This window comes from Dromiciops gliroides, chromosome 4 (assembly GCF_019393635.1).
Source record: "Dromiciops gliroides isolate mDroGli1 chromosome 4, mDroGli1.pri, whole genome shotgun sequence".
Classification (NCBI taxonomy): Eukaryota; Metazoa; Chordata; class Mammalia; order Microbiotheria; family Microbiotheriidae; genus Dromiciops; species Dromiciops gliroides.
The window spans coordinates 142,436,499-142,454,027 of record NC_057864.1 but is presented as its reverse complement, the minus strand read 5'-3'; the positions used below and the strand labels follow the sequence as shown (position 1 = coordinate 142,454,027).

Genomic DNA, 17,529 nt, shown 5'->3' with positions numbered 1-17,529 from the left:
GTCATCCCTTTTAAGTAACAGTTGCAAAATGAAGTACTATAAATATTTAAATGAACAGATACAATTGAATGTGTCTTAAGGTGTGTCGAATGCAAGCCCCTATTCCACAGTACATGCAACAGTATATGGTGAGGTAATTCAGAGGTCAAGGTCATATAAACAGCATGAAATAAATCCTCGCTTCTACTCATGCCTCTCAGAACAGCACCAAATAAAGCCACCCATAACAACTAAGTTCCAAAAAATGAATTTATTTAAAAGCCCTCCGAACAGGAAAGAAATACAGTGTAATAAGGGTTATGGGGACACTGGTTATTGATAGTCTTTGCTTATTGAAAGTTATGGTGGTATTAGCCATGTGAGTAAGTCATCGGACAACTGGTGCTTCATTCTAGAATGGCAGTCTCTTTCTAGGATGTAGTCCTGTCTGAAGTCTCCAGGATGAAATGATTCTGTGACCTTTGATTGTTTCTTCTCACACCCTGCTTCTTTGATTGTATGTAAGCCCTGACTTTGTTGGTCCTCTTTTGCTCGGTGCCTGTTGTCCTTCCTGAAAATGTCAGGAGAATGAAAGACTGCCACTGTGAGTCCAGGGCAAATCTCCTCACCTCTCCTTCCCTTCCTCCCCAGCCCCGCATCGGGGGTGCCAGGTTGGAGTAGCTTTTGAAGAGAGAGGATTGCTCATTCCTGAATGCTCTTACAGTACAGATAATAACCCATGTTTTGCCAAGCAATTTTGGATCCTAAATTCTAGTTCCATTCTAATTTATCGAAAATGAAGCCTTAGGCCTGTAGTCTTGGTCTTTGGAAGTTGATTGTACATTACACATCAGATCTTTTGGGGAATTAGTCCTACTCTTTAAGCATTCAGCAGATGAAATGCCTTAGATAGCCCCCTGACACCTCTCATTAGGCTCCTTGCAAAGCTATTTAAGGCCTTGGTCATGACCCAGGTGTTAGCTTTTATCTAGCACGTTTAAGCAGATAATGGCTCTGGAGATCTTGATTTCTCTGCAAGCATACATCTGAAGAAAATAACCAGCTGCCCTTACAGACAGACTTCCAGTGCCCTGAAGCAATAGAATTGAATGAGAACTGTAACCCTGAGACATTTTAAATTAGGACATCTGTGGGGTTGCCAGGGTAACTAAGCTTATTGAATCGGGGTAGATTCTGGGTAGATCTAATTAATAGAAGTAGAAAAAAGAAATCAGAGAATTCAGGATTTGGGCTCTAATAATGGCATGTAATGTGTAAAGCTAGCCAATGGGATAGATCATGATGAAATTGAAAAATTTAGGATTGAACATGGGTGAAATGATGCTTTAGAGTACTTGACATTTTTCAAAGTGTTTTTTAAAAATCATTAAATATATCTCTCATTAGCCTGATACTATTAGCTCAAATTGGCAGGTGTAGAAAATTATCAGGCCAAGTTCACAGTGTATGTGAGAGGCAGGCAGGACCAGGGTTTGAGTCTCATTCCTGATATCCAGGGTCTGTGCTTAGCCATCTTGATGTCTGTGAAGGGGAGTGGAGACTCTCTTATAGGTTGTTTTTTTCTTTTCTTTTCTTTTTTTTGAAAGGGGGTGTTGGTTTGTTTTATTTTGAGCTCTAGAAAGAGGCGTTCTCCTATACCGAATGACCCAAAGAAAAGAAAGTTTGTATAAAAAGTCAGACATCAGTATCAGTTCATCCTTTGGAGAAACCAGGAGGAAATTCCAATCCAGTTCAGTTCAGTCAACATTTATTAAGTGCCCATTCTGGGCCAAGCCCTGTGCCTGAGGATGCAAAGAAAAATGGCAATTAATTCCTGCCTTCAAAGAACTTATATTACCAATGACTTGGGCATCACAAGTAGCCTTATGTTTTACTCCTTTGAGTACAAGCCTTTATTCATTTTAAAATTTGGGAGGAACAAATGCCTTGTCTTTTTCTTTTCAATAGAATTCCTAATTTCCATCTTGGCGACCATATTGTGGAATTTGGCAGGGTGCAAATACTTATTATTGAGTGGCACTCTATTGGGTGCTCAGCAATCATTAATGGAATTAAATTGAACAAAAACTTTCCTGCCTTTCTGAGGCACAGGTAATTTAAACCACTATGGGATCAGAGTAACATTTCCTTGAATACTTTCATGAATATGGGATTCTTTAAAAAGAATACCCTTAAAATAAAAATTTATTCAGTAAGCAAAAATACGTTTTGTCTCCCTTTCCCTCTTACCCCCATTCAAAACAAAAATAAAACCCTAGTAACAAATATTCAATAAAGCTTCCCTGCCCCCCCCCCCAAAAATTCTTCCATTGGCTGTGTCCAAAAAATATATGTATCCATCTGCCCTGAGTCCCTCACCTTGCTGTCAGGAAGTGAGTAGCCTAGAAGTATGACTAGGTCTTTGAGCTAGGACTTATTATAGTGCCTACTATGTGCCAGGCACTGTGCTAAGCACTTAACAGTTATTATGGGTGGTGAGTGTCATTATTGTCCTCATTTTATAGTTGAGGATAGTGAGATAGACGGTTATAAGTGACTTGCTCAAGGTCACACAGCTAGGAAGTATGTATTTGAGGCTGGATTTGTTTTTTTCTTTTTTCTTTTAGTGAGGCAATTGGGGTTAAGTGACTTGCTCAGGGTCACACAGCTAGTAAGTGTTAAGTGTCTGAGGCCAGATCTGAACTCAGGTCCTCCTGACTCCAGGGCCGGTGCTCCATCCACTGCGCCACCTAGCTGCCCCTGAGGCTGGATTTGAATTCAGGTCTTCCTCACTCCAAGTCCAGCCCTCTATTCACTGTGCTGCCTCTATCTGAGTGAGAACATGAGCATGATGAGCCATTCCTTTTTTTTTTTTTTTTGTGGGGCAATGAGGGTTAAGTGACTTGCCCAGGGTCACACAACTAGTAAGTGTTAAGTGTCTGAGGCTGAATTTGAACTCAGGTCCTCCTGAATCCAGGGCCAGTGCTTTATCCACTGTGCTACCTAGCTGCCCCCTGAGCCATTCCTTTTAACACAGAATAAAAAAAGAGATTAAAAAAAGCAATTTGTTTCTTTTTTGTTCTTCATCGCATATTTTAAAATGTTTGGTTTTTTCTCTCGATGTTCAAGTTAATAATGTAAAAGAAAAATATGTGAACAGCAATTAAGTAAAACCAACCAGTCCATCAACCAAATTTGACATGGTATATGATATTCCACTTCCCTTATCCCTTACCTTTGCAAAGGGATTTGTTTGTTAAAGTAAACATGTTAATTTGTGGTATTCAGCAGAAGAGGGTTTTATCTATCTAACATTTATATAATACTTTAAGGCTTATGAAGCACATGCTTTAAGTTATATTATTTGATCCTGACAATAATACTGCAATATATAAGTTCTGTGATTCCCATTTTACAGATGAGGAAATTGAGGCTGAGAGAAGTTAAATGACTTGTCTAGGGTGACAGCGTTTCAGAGGCAGGATTCAAACTCAGGTCTTCCTGACTTTCATTTCAACACTTTTATTTACTGTGCAATTAGCTTCCCCTTCATGAACAAAGATGTCTCTCTTCACAAAAGTTTTACCCATATCTCTTTACAGATTTGAAAGGTAACAGAAGTGGTCTTTTCCCCTTTGCTTTTCCTACTGGTTCCCCCTATGAGCCCCTCCTACCTTTATAGACCCACAGTAGATACTTAATAAATGTTTATTGGTTGATTATTAACTTATTTTCCTAATCCATGAAAAATGGGCAATCATTCTTAATTTGCTGTGAGATTGTGAAGTTCAGTATTTCTAAGCATGCTGGAAGTGTTCTCCAGAAAGACCTATTAAAAAATCTGTTATCCTTAATTATGAGACCCGAGTGATGATGTCTGAACTGTCAATTCTGATGGATCTGGGTTTCCCCTTCTTCTTTTCAGAACCCACACGGCAGTTAAAATAGCCCCAAGGTATAGTGCTCCTGTAATACATGTCCTGGATGCATCAAAGAGTGTGGTGGTGGTAAGTATGGATTTTTTTTTTTAATTCAAATTTCAGATATACCATAAGAGACTGATTTAGCATTACACATGTAAGAAGAAAGAAAAAGGTTTTGTTTTTTTCTCCCACAGGATTCCTTTTCTTGTTTTTTAGTTTTGCTGCTAACTTAAAAAAAAATTATTGCTATATCTTGTTTTAATACCTTTATTTCTCATTAAGTCCCTGACCCTTTCCACACTTACTGAGCTATCCTTTATAACAAAGAATACAAAAGAAGGGAGAAAAAATTCAGCAAAACTGATCAGAATAGACTTAATCGCGTCTTATAATATATCCGGGGCTCCTTATCCATACTATAGTCCATCTTTTCTTCAAAGAAAGGAGGAAAATACAGTCTTATAGCTTAAACTTCTCTTTAAAAGTAAGAGCCTAGGGGCACCTAGGTGGCGCAGTGGATAAAGCACCAGCCCTGGATTCAGGAGGACCTGAGTTCAAATGTGACCTCAGACACTTGACACTTACTAGCTGTTTGACTCTGGGCAAGTCACTTAACCCCCATTGCCCCACAAAAAAAAAAAATAATAAGAGCCTACTCTGTACTAGCCACTAAACATTTATAAAGTGCCAGCTGTGTGCCAGGCCCTATGCTAAGCATCTGAGATAGAAAAAAGTCAAGAGATGGTCCTTGCTCTCAAGGAGCTCACAGTCTAATTGGGGAGACAACATGCAAGCGACCAAACTATTGTTGTTCTTTAGTCATGTCTGATTCTTTGTGATCCCATTTGGGGTTTTCGTGGCAAAGATACTGGAGTCGTTTGCCATTTCCTTCTCCAGCTCATTTCACAGATGAGGAAACTGAAGCAAAGAGGGTTAAGTGACTTGCCCAGGATTCTACAGCTGCTAAGTGTCCGAGGCAAGATTTGAACTCTAACCCTCTAGCTCTCTATCCACTCCACCACCTAGCTGACCTTCTCCCAAGTGAGATATAGGTAAAATTGGAATTAGCAGAGAGAAAGCACTAGAATTAAGAGGGATGGCAAAAGCTATCTGTAGATGGTGGGATCTTATCTTTGTCTTGAAGAAACCAGGAGGTGGAGATGAAAAGGGAGATCATTTCAAATATGGGGGTGGGACAGGCACTGGAAATGCCCAGAGATGGAGATGAAGTTAATGCTTATAGGAAGTCTGAAGCTACTGGTAGTATACCCACAGTGCCCTGAGGACCATCGTCATCATCACCATAGTCATCATAACAACAACTAGCATTTATATACCACTTTACCGTTTGCCAAGCTCTGTATATATGTTGTCTATTCCTATTAAAATTTAAGTAGTCTGGTGTGCTGAATTAGGTATTAGAGGACTGAGGCCAAAGATTAATCATTTATAGAGCACTTATGTTTGCTAAATGATTTCCTCAGGACAGCCCCATGGTTCAATATTTATTAACCCCATTTTGCAAATTTGGAAACTGAGGTTCTTAGAAGTTAAATGACTTACCCATAGTCACACAGTAGAGGGTCCAAGGCAGATATTTGGCACCCTGGGCTCCTGACTCTTTTTTTCTTCACCAAGATGTCTCTACCAGGTAGAGAGGACCTTCTTTGCCTTAAGATGCCAGTGACACCAGCATCCACATAGATATGCTTAATTTTCTACAGCGGTAAATCCTTACTTATAGAACAAAGCTGCCAGAGGAAGAGAATTTGCAGAAGATGTCCCACTTGGAGATGGGTATGTCCCTCACCAAGACAGAAGTATTTAGAAGGCCTTCAGAATCTGGCTCTGACTTGTGAAGAGATGTGTAGAGTGCACACACCTCCGTCCAGGTGGACAGGTCCTTTTTAATTAACCAAAGCCAACTTGTTCATGCCTGCGTGCCTTGGGAGTCCCTTCTGAAACTGTCCTTTCCTCCATTCATTTTAACATCCATTAAGCACCTATTATTGGAAACTTAAGGTACGGCTTAGCCTTGTGGAGTCAAGAGGGCCTTAGGAGAAAGACTAGCCCTGTGATCATCTGTAACTCACTTAACATCTCAGTGTCCCAGCAGACTCTTTTAAAACTGTAGGTAATAGATCAGTTGTCAGTTTGCATTGGTGGAGGGAGATGCCATAACCAAACAAAAAAATATGTCAGGTATCACACTAATGGGTTTCTTTGTTTTATAGATTGTGAACTTATTACAGGTGCAGATAATTTCATATTTATAGTCCTAATAAACTATTTAAAATTTTCTTTTATGTATTTAACAAACGTTGATGTTTCAATGCCCAGAAAAGAGAATTGTACATTTTTTAAAAATATAAATCCCATTTTCCTACTTGTATGTGTCACCTTCTGAATTCCTTTCTCTCCTCCATGTGTTTTTTTTGTTTTTAATTTTTTTTTTAAGTGAGACAGTTAGGGTTAAGTGACTTGCCCAGGGTCACACAACATAGCTAGTAAGTGTTAAGTGTCTGAGGCCGGATTTGAACTCAGGTACTCCTGACTCCAAGGGCCGGTGCTCTATCCACTGCACCACCTAGCTGCCCCTCTCCATGTGGTTTTTTTTGTTTTGTTTTTTGTTTTTTTTTGTTTTTATAGTGAGGCAATTGGGGTTAAGTGACTTGCCCAGGGTCACACAGCTAGTAAGTGTTAAGTGTCTGAGGCTGGATTTGAACTCAGGTACTCCTGACTCCAGGGCCGGTGCTCTATCCACTGCACCACCTAGCTGCCCCTCTCCATGTGGTTTTTTTTTGTTTTGTTTTTTGTTTTTTTTGTTTTTATAGTGAGGCAATTGGGGTTAAGTGACTTGCCCAGGGTCACACAGCTAGTAAGTGTTAAGTGTCTGAGGCTGGATTTGAACTCAGGTACTCCTGACTCCAGGGCTGGTGCTCTATCCACTGTGCCATCTAGCTGCCCCTCCATGTGTTTATAAAATATATCATTGATATAATCTTACTGCTAAGTCACTGTCACTACTCACTAACTCCTCTCCCTCTTTTCCTCACACAATGGAATGGAAAGACATTTATTCTGCACTCAATTTATATCAAGCACTTGCTTGTTGTTTGTCCCTCATTCTCGATGAGGACCATGACATCAGGGTGATGTCATGGCTTGTAGTAAACTGGATTTAAGTGAGGAAGGGCTGTGCAAGGTCAACAACCACACTCCCTTCTTCAGAGCCATCTGACAAGATGTATAGCAGGACAACTGGAGATGGCCTCATATGTTTGAGCTGATTGGGGGTTAAGTGAGTTGCCCAGGACCACACAGCTAGTACATGTCAGGCAAGGCTTGAACTCACATTCTCCCAATTTTCGGGCCAGTGCTCTGTCCATTGCACCAGCTAGCTTCCCTTAAGCACTTTGCTAAATGCCAGAGATATAGACAGAAAGACACTGTATGTGCCAGGCCCTATGCCAAGCATGTGAGATAGAAAAAAGTCAGAAGATAGTGCCTGCTCTCAAGGAGCTCACATTCTAATAGGGGAAGACCTCACAGCAGGTTTTAGCTGCAAGTGAGATGATAAAGCCTGAGAGTCCTTAGGGTGCAGTGGCAAGTCAGATGACAGTGTGGGGGCTGGAAGGATTAGAGGCATAGTGGCAGGCCCAGTGATCTACCATTTTAGCTTAGCAGTGTGAGCCATGTTCCTAACCAAAGACTGTTGGGAAGGGTCTAGTGGTCCTAATGGTGTGATGAAGGAGACTACTGGGTTACTTCTGAGGGGGCTGGGGTTCAAGGGGAGGCTCATCATTCAGTGCAGGTGGAGTATCCAGAGTAATGAGGGCTAGTAAAGACTCTTTTCATCATTTTCCCTCTCTGATCTCTAATCTCTTTATCCAGTGGCTCCTTTCCTCCTGTCTAAAAACATGCCAAGTTTTCCCTTATCCTTAAAAAGTCTTCACTTGACCTTGTTATATGCTCAAGCTAGTTTTCTATAATCTCTCCTTTTCACAACCACACTCTCAGCGAAAGTCATTTATATTCATTGCCTCCCCTCCCATATCTCCTTTCTCTTTCCCTTGCCATCTGGCTTCTGACTATACCACTTTTTTGAAATTTTTCTCTAAAAGTTTACCACAGGGGCAGCTAAGTGGTGCAGTGGATAGAGCACCAGCCCTGGATTCAGGAGGACCTCAGTTCAAATCTGGCCTCAGACCCTTAACACTTACTAGCTGTGACCCTGGGCAAGTCACTTAACCCCAATTGCCTCACCCCAAAAAAAAAAAAAAGTTTACCAGCGATCTCTCAATTACTGAACCTAATAGTCTTTTCTCATTCCTCATGTAATCTTGACCTCTGTGGCATCTGACACTGCTGACCATGTTTTCTTCCTGCATAATCTCTCCTTCCCTGTTTTCATGACACTGCTCTCTCGATACTCCTAACTTTTTTTTTTTTTTAATTTTTAGTGAGGCAGTTGGGATTAAGTGACTTGCCCAGGGTCACACAGCTAGTAAGTGTTAAGTGTCTGAGGCCGGATTTGAACTCAGGTACTCCTGACTCCAGGGCCGGTGCTCTATCCACTGCGCCATCTAGCTGCCCCTACTCCTAACTTTTTTTTGTTTATTTTTTGTTTTGGCAGGGCAGTGAGGGTTAAGTGACTTGCCCGGGGTCACACAGCTAGTAAATGTTAAGTGTTGCCACCTAGCTGCCCCCAATACTCCTAACTTTTCGATAGGTTCTCACTCATTCTTGCTGGGTCATCATCCCTGTTCTGTTCCCTATGCATGGGCACATCCCAGGGCTCTAGTCTGGATCCTGTTCTCTCTCTAGATTCTGCTTAGTGATTTTATCTCCCATTTTTTCAACTTTCACTTCTGTCAGATGATGCCCAGGTCTGTCTTGCCTCTCACCTGAACTCCAGACCTACGTCACCTGTCTCTTGTGCATCTCAGACCCTACATATCCAAACTATAACACTGTTTTTGCCCCTAAAGCCTCCCGTTTTCATAATTTACCTACTTATGTGGAGGGTACCACCATCCTCCTAGCCCTTTCTGTTTGCAACCCTGTAATCATTTTTAACTCTTCACTCAACCTTCCCCTTAGACCTACTCACTTCTCATGTAGTGTTTTGTAATATAATTCATTTCAACAAACACATTCAGCAAACACTGGTTAAGCACCTACTCTGTCCATGGTGCTAGGTACTCGAGATACAAAGACAAAAATAAAATAGTCTCTGCCCTCAGGGAACTTACTTTCTACTGGGGCAATAAGGTAAGTATACACATAATTATCGTACAAGGAAACCAGAGGAGAGAAAGAGCCACAACTGATAGGAAAAGGGAAGGCTGTAAAGAGGAAGTTAAACCTTAAAAGGAAAAAAAAACACCTTTATTTTTCATTTAAATAATGAAACAAGCATTTCCATAACATAGTATAATTAAAAAGATGATTGCACTTGAAACTGCAGATCTGTTAAATATGTACATTTCTTTCTTTTTTCTTCCTTTGCCTCCCCCATCCTTGCCCCAGAGATGGCTACCATTAGAGACAAATAGGGGTGTGTATGTATGTATGTATGTATGTGTGTATATGTGTGTGTGTATATATGTATATGTGTACATATAAAATATAAATAAAGTCTATATCATTTCTTTCTATGGATGCATATAGCTTCTTTCTCCATATGTCCTTTATAGTTAATTTGGGTATTTATAATAGAATGACTTAGTTGCTCAAAGTCATTCTGGAAACAGTATTACTGTTACAGTATACAGTGTTCTCTTGGCTTTGCTCATTTCACTCTTTATTATTTTGTGCAAGTCTTTGTATGTTTTTCTAAGATCATTGAGCTCATCATCTCTTATAGCACCGTAGTATTCCATCACAATCACATACCACAACTTGTTCAGTTATTCCCTATTTGATGGACATCCCTGTAAATTTCCAGTTCTTTGCCATCACAAAGAGAGTTGCTGTAAATATTTTAGAACATATAGGTTCTTTTCTTTTTCCCTAATCATCTTTGGAAATAGACCTAGTAGTGGTATTGCTAGGTCAGAGGGTATGGGCAGTTTAATAATGCTCTGGGCATAATTCCAGATTGCTTCCCAAAATGACAGATATAAGAAGAGATGAAGAGGGAATGTGTTCAGGCACAGGAAAGGACTTAAATGCATTGTTGTGAGAGATGGAGTATTGAGGTCAGGGAGTATCAAGTACTTACTTATTTTGAGAACTGTTTGTTCCTATCCTTTGGCTACTGTATTTGTTGCTTTTGGAGTGAGCTAGCGAGAGCGAGAGAGAGGGGGGGGGGGAGGGAGGGGGAGAAGGGAAAGGGTACATATGTGAAAGACCTGTTTGAAAGGGGTGTGTGTGGGGGGGGTGTGTGTGTGTATAGTATCAATGAGACTTGACAATTGTTCAGATATGAGGGATTAGGAAGAGGCTAGAGTAAAGGATGATGACTGATGTTAGGGTGTGTAGATTGGGAGATATTGGAGTTATATGTACAGAGATGGTACTGATGAAACCACCGAGAGATGGGGTATAGACAGAACAGAAGAGGTCCCAGGACAGAGCTTTGGGAAGCACATCAGTTAAGGGTGATAGAAGAGGTGGGTCCTAATAAAGCAAAGCCTATTGAGACAGAGCAGTCAGGTTTAATGGGATCACGGAAGGTGAGAGAGGAGAGGGGGGTATCTAAGACAAAAGGGTGGTCATCAGTAGTAAAAGCTGTGCAGAGGCCACAGAGGGTGTGGACTAAGAAATGGATTTAAGGGAACATTGGTAAACTTAGTGAGCATAATTTCAGTTGTGTTTTAGGGCAGGAAGCCAGGTTGAGAGATGAGTAGGTGGTGGAGAAGTGGAGGCAGTCAGTGTAGATAATTCTTGCCAGGAGTTTGGCAGTGAAAGGGAGGAAAGAGGTAGATTAATAGCTTGAGGGGATGACAGGGTCAAATATGGGATTTTTTTTTTTTAAGGGATAGTTGTAGACAATGGGGAAAAGAGACTGGAGACAGAGAAAATGAAGATGAGGGTGATTGATGTCAAAAACTCCTGAAGAAGGGAGGAGTGGATAGAATTAAGAATACAGGTAGAATCAGCCCTGGCAAGAGATATGACTAAGGTAGGAGAGGACGGTGGAAGATGTAGAAGGAGTCTGAGATGAGGAGTGGAGGAAGAAACAAGGGACCAGATGGTGAGTGTCAATGGCTTCTATTTTCTAAGTACAGTAGGAGGCAAGGACATCTGAAGGGGAGGGGAGGGGATGTGCTTGAGAGAAGGGAAGTTCTGGATCAGCTGCCGAGGGGAAAGAGGCATAGTCACTTAGGACAATACCATCTCATTGATTCTCAGAACAACCCTAGGAGTTAGGTGCTTTCGTTATCCCCATTTTACACCTATAGCCACTGAAGCATAGAAAGATCATGCAACAGTAAATGTCGGAGGCAAAATTCAAACCAAGTTCTTCCTGATACTGAGTCAGGAAGTCCAGTATATCAGGCATGAATCAGTGAGGACCCAATTGAGTCTTTCTTATGTAGGTCTGCAGTTAATCCAGTCATCACAGTGTTGTGACTTTGTTTAGGAAGATGAGCAGCAAAGGTAGGTGGTAAGGATGATCCTGAGGTAAGGACTAGAAGAGATGAAAGGGCACTGGGCATTAGGATGGAACGCAAGGGAATCCATGGTAGAGCTCAGCAGGTAGCCTGTTGTACTGAGCCTCTTGCCAATTGTGGGGTCATAAGATCAAAGTTATGAAAAAATAAGCAGGTGAGGCCAGAGCAGAGGGGATATGTTGGAAGAACAAGGAAAGATGAAGGAATGAAGAACCTGCTGAAGGGTAAGGCAAAAGGAGATTGTATTAAGAGATTTTCTGAGTTCATAATTAAGGAGATGACATGGTTATGTGGGGAAAGGCGTGATGTAGAATACGAACAGCCCTGGATGTGACTGAAGTAGAGGAAAATCATTAGTAGTTGAAGAGGTGACAGCTTTTTAGGAGACATCAAAGTCTGAGGGTGAGGGTTGAGTAGATTGTGAGAAAGAAGAACCAGAGGCCAAGAGTACAAAGCAACAAAGATCTGGGCAAGATGATAGAGATCTGGGGTTTTTAATTTTTGTGTGTGTATTATGGACCCATTTGGCAGTCTGGCAAAGCCTGTGGACCTCTTCTTAGAATCCTGTTTTTAAATCCACAAAATAAAATATATAACAGCACAGAGGAAACCAATTGGATTGAAATGCAGTTATCAGAATGTATTTTTTAAAAAGTTCATGGACCTCAGGTCAAGAATCCCTGATGTAGTTACATTGGAAGTACCCCAGAACAGGAAAGGTGATGGTGGGAGAAGGAATAATTTTAATATAAATATCTGGAATAATGTTAATAATGATAATGAGATTACAGAAATGACCCTACAGAAATCGACTTTCTCTGTGGAAATGAAATGTAAATGCAGCCAGTAATAGCCAGGTAACAATCTGGAAAAACATTACATAGACATTTGTCCATAGATTTTGGGATTTGGAGAAAACAGTTAATTTCTCGGACTCAGATTTTCCCTGGGCCTGGGTCTATATTGTTAGTTCTTAGAGCTCCTCTGGCAGTTCTGTGCAAATCACAGGTAGACTTTAGAAGTTTTCCTGGGCAGGAACACCATCTCCTTTGGAAACTAAGTTAGGTGGAATGTAGGTCCCTTGAGGCTAGGGGCTGTTTTTCCTTTTGTCTTTGTATTCCCAGCTCCTAACTCAATGTCTTCATTGGTGTTTGCTGAATTGTCTTGAAGAGGTGAAATTCTACAGGCTCTAAGTTGTGGAGGTCTTTGCATTCCAATGGTCTGGACCATTTGGGTAATCAATATGGCTTAAGTTAACTTGTGAATTGTGGCTAGTTAATTACATAATTAATGAGGTAGACTTTTTTTTTTTTAGGAGAAGAGGTCATCTGAACCAATGCAGATAGACCACTGTTGAGCAACTTCAGACTTAAAGATTTGCCTGGGAAACCAGAAAGTTTAAGTGAATTCCCTAGGGTGACAAAGCTAGTATATATCAGAGGGTTGGCTTGCATCCACTATGCTACCCTGCTTCTCCAATGTTTAAATAACCCCCTTTAAAAAAAAAGCAACCCAAATGATACGGGGGAAATTGGTGGGGGTTTGGGGTAGGGGTTCTTAGGAATTCCTCTTTAAAGAATTACACCCTCTTGTATACAAATCCAATTAGAATAAAATAATATTTAATTTAGGCGCTAGGGAAAGGAAACCAAGAGAGAAGTCCTTGGAATTCTTCTCATGGGGAGAAGGCATGGCATAGAGGCATGGTTCTCTGAGATACCTATCTCCTCTGAGCAGGAGACAGGCAAATACTTTTATAGAGGACCGATGGTGGTCCGATGGGGGTGATCATCTGACTGGAAAGCTCCCTTATTGGGGGGAGGACCATCCCCCACTGGTGGTGGCTGGGGGAAGTTGGGTGAGAGGCGGCTCTGATCTCCTAAGCCATCTCTGTCCCCCTCATGCCACAAAGGCAGCAGCCACACCTAATCTTATCTCCCCAAGGGGTAGGGGAGACTGGAAAGAAGGGTGGTGGTCCTGGAGCTAACTCAATTCAGATCAGGTGCCTCTTAGATCAGGTGTGTCTGTCCTTTTTTCCCCCAGAAAACTTCTGAGATACCCTGGGCCCATAACACCAAACAGAAGTCATTTAGTAGATCCTTTGGACTAAGGACACATTTTGGGAATATGACATTTTCCAGGGACTACTTACTTGTTTAACTTGGTGAAGTGGAAATGAACATTAGCTCTTTGTGAAACCAAGACACTTGCTTCCGTTTCATCTGCCTATCTTAATAATAATGGGATGTGGATGAACTCAGGGGATTTAAGCAAAAACTAAATGGCTTGGATGTCTTTTTTTTTTTTTTTTTAGTGAGGCAATTGGGGTTAAGTGACTTGCCCAGGGTCACACAGCTAGTAAGTGTTAAGTGTCTGAGGCCAGATTTGAACTCAGGTCCTCCTGACTCCAGGGCCAGTGCTCTATCCACTGCGCCACCTAGCTGCCCCTGGATGTCTTTAAATACTGAGTATTCACAGTGCTGTAGGGTCTGTCTACAATTTATATCTAAGAAATCCAACCCTGGTGATCTCAAAATTTAGAATCTATTGCAATGTGGAAATGGTTTAAAAATATCCTTTATAGGTAAATATAAGAAACAGTGGCGTCTTCATTGTGTTCCCAAGTTTTGTGAAGGAAGGTTTTGAGGTGAGTTTAAAATGAGGACAGTGAGATAGTGGTCTGATTCTAGGTGGATTAAGATCTTCCTTTCTGATAATACTCCTCTTAGCAACTCTTAAACTTGTTAACAAAGTTGGTTGGGTTGCTACAAGATTCAGAAAAATAGAATTTCCTTTTTAATGGAATCTTAAAATGTTAGTGCTAGAAGGGAACTTAGAAATTGTCTAATCCAGGGATTCTTGACCTGAGACCCTTGAACTTGCCTTATTTAATTTTTTAAGTAACTTTCAACATAATTGTTTTCCTTAGAAATTGCTATATTTTATTTTATGCACTTAAAAACATTATGAGGAAGGGTCCACAGATTTTAGCAGGCTGCCAGAGTTGGGGGGGGGGTATGACACACAAGAGATTGAAGACCCCTATCTCACCCATTTTCATTTTACAGATGAGGAAAGTGGGAACCTTCCATTTCCTTATCAGAGATCCCATTTGAAGGCTGCCAACTTGCTATTCATTGCTCTAGGGTTTAAGTACATGACTAGCTGCAAATATTTTTCTATTTTATATTTGGTTCTGTGATTTTTTTAAACTGCCAATTTGATAATGATGGCCCCAAATTATTTTTGTTCTGGAGACAGTTTTAATATGGGTCAGAAGAGCTTATCATTTGAGTGGTCTTTAGTTTTGGGGTTAGTTAGTACCAAAGTTTTCTCTGTCCTCTCCCCATACTCTCCCCTACCATACCCTCCTGGTGCTGGCTGAGGGGAAGAAACCATTTCAGTGTTTTGGGGAAACCTCACAACAAACCCGGTTTCAAGTTCAGACAGTGAGCTGGTGTCTTTCTTGGTCTCCTGTGTTGTCCCTGGATAAGGTTGTTAATTAACCTTGACTTCTTTTCTTAGTGCTCTCAGCTATTGGATGAAAATCTAAAGGATGACTTCTTTGAGGAAATCATTGAAGAGTATGAAGACATTAGGCAGGACCATTATGAATCACTCAAGGTAAGCTTAAAAACTCGTTTGGATAATAAAGTAATCCTTTTGTTTGCTGTGGATCTCTTGCCACATGCCCAGACTGAATATGCAGAGCTGTCTTCAAAAGTAAGTGTGCCATTTTGGCCTATTATTTGTCCCTTTGCCTGATGTAGCATGGTATATTCTAAGCTTTCACTTAATGCTGGGAGTCAGGTACAAGGCTAGATAATATACTACAGTGGATGAATCCAAAGGCTGGGCTGTGGTTTATAATGGTTAATCTTCCTTCTTGTTCTTTATAACATGTTTGGACCATCCAGTTAACTTCTTGCCTATGATTTCCTCCAGGCTTAAGATCCTCTGGGTCATAGATTGCTCTGTGGGGTTAGATTCTCAATTCTACTCATCAATTCTAATTTATTGCTTTTTGTAAAAATCAGTAGAAAGGGAAATAAGCTTGCAAAAAGCCAAACATGCAATCCAGCTAAAGCAAGAACATTTATTGATCAAACTGAGAAGAGGAAAACAAATATCTGTGAACTGGAACAGATCTTATGCCAGGGTTTCCATTATGATCATTTCTCATCTTCAGTAATAGTGGAAGCACCATAATTAGGCCCTATAATTTTGGCACCAACTATGTTATATGAGGAATTGGAAATGTCACTTAAGATGAGTGTAAATATAAAAGAAAGTAATTCTTTAGGTGACAGTTTTGAAGGCACTCAGGGATTGATTTTCAAGATGATCCAAAAAAGATTTAGAAGAAGAAAAGGATCACTATTGACCCACATGCCTATTTTCTTATTTAAATAAACTGTCTTTGCTTGCTCATTAAGAGAAAAACATGGGATGAAAACAGGTAAACCTAAAGATGATTTTCATCAGGCTGCATCTTCATAGGCACATGTTTGACTGAGAGATACAGAGAAAATAAGTTCCTGCTGTGTTTGTATGTTGCTTACAAATACGATTTACTCGCTGAAGCAAGCACAGCTTTAGGGGCTTTCTCAAACACAATGTCTTCTGTTAAAGATAATACAGAGTGGGGGCAACTAGGTGGTGCAGTGGATGGGGCACCAGCCCTGGAGTCAGGAGGACCTGAGTTCAAATCCGACCTCAGACATTTGACACTAGCTGTGTGACCCTGGGCAAGTCACTTAACCCTCATTGCCCCGCAAAAATAAATAAATAAAAAAATTAAAAAAAATTAAAAAGATAATACAGAGCTCCTGGTAGATTACAGGCACATAGATTACTGTGTTCAACAATCCTGTATTAACATCAGATGAGGCCTAAAATGAAAGAAGCCAAGGATATCCATGGAATAGAGACTGTCCTGCACAATGGGCAAATCAAAGAGTGATTTAGAGCTGGAAGAAGAGCTAGAGGCCACTAAATTGTACCCCTTCATGTTACAGAAGATGTAACTGAGATCCAGTGACGCCACACAGATCAGACAAATAGTAAGTGGCAGAGTCAAGATTTGAACCTGGGTCTTCAGACTCGAATTTCTGTGCTTGCTTTTCCCACTGCAGGGCCTCATTTTTGTGGGTGGTTGACACTGATTGTATCAGACAGCAGAATATACAGGACCTCTTCTGTGAGGTCCTTATTCACCCAATCATTTAACCAACAGACGTGTCCTAAACTGTTACTCTGTGCCAGACACTATGCTAGTTGTGGAGGATACAAGTACAAAGGATGCAACAGTCCCAACTGGCAAGGAGCTTACATTGTAAGGGGGAAAAATGGGTAAATACAGAATAAATATACAAAATTTTAAAGTAGTTAAATACAGGGTAGTTTGGGAAGGGAGGGCACTAGTTATTGGGGGGAGGAGGAGTGGCTTAATGCAGAAGGTACTTGAAGGAAGAAAGGGAGTGTAAGGTAGAGGTGAGAAATCCAAGCATCAGAATGGCCAGTTAGCAAAGGCAGAGAAGTGGGAGATAAAGTGCCATGTATGAAAAATAGAGAAAGCCAGTTTGATAGGCTCATAAATTGCAGGGTAGAGGGGTAAAGCTAAAAAGATAGGTTGGGGCTAGATTGTGATGGGCTTTACAAACCAAACAGGAATTTATATTTTATCTTCGATGTAATAAGAAACCATTGGGGTTTATTAAGTAGGGTAATCAGAGGTCCGATCTGTGCTTAAGGAAGATCACTTTGGCAGCAGGGGAGGATAGACTAGGGTGGGAGAGACTTATGGTAAGGAGACCAATTTGGAGGCCATCGTAGTATGATGAGGACCTAAATTAGGAAGGTGGCTATGTGAGTAGCGGGAAGGGATCAAGTGGTGTCATGGAGATGGAAACTGCAAGACAAGGCAATGGATTAGATCCATAGGGTGGTAAGGGAGAGTCCAGAATAATACCAAGATTATGAACGTGAGGCCCTGAAAAGATGGC

At 40.9% G+C, this 17,529-nt stretch overlaps 1 protein-coding gene across 1 annotated transcript in view; it reads left to right on the top strand.

Annotated features, from left to right (window-relative positions):
* MTR (5-methyltetrahydrofolate-homocysteine methyltransferase) overlaps positions 1-17,529 on the top strand; it is a 127,435-nt gene that overhangs the window by 94,472 nt on the left and 15,434 nt on the right. Inside the window, exons 26-27 of the mRNA XM_043962581.1 lie at positions 3,905-3,986; positions 15,050-15,148. Coding sequence (XP_043818516.1) covers positions 3,905-3,986; positions 15,050-15,148 — 181 coding nt within the window. The remainder of the gene's footprint in view (positions 1-3,904; positions 3,987-15,049; positions 15,149-17,529) is intronic.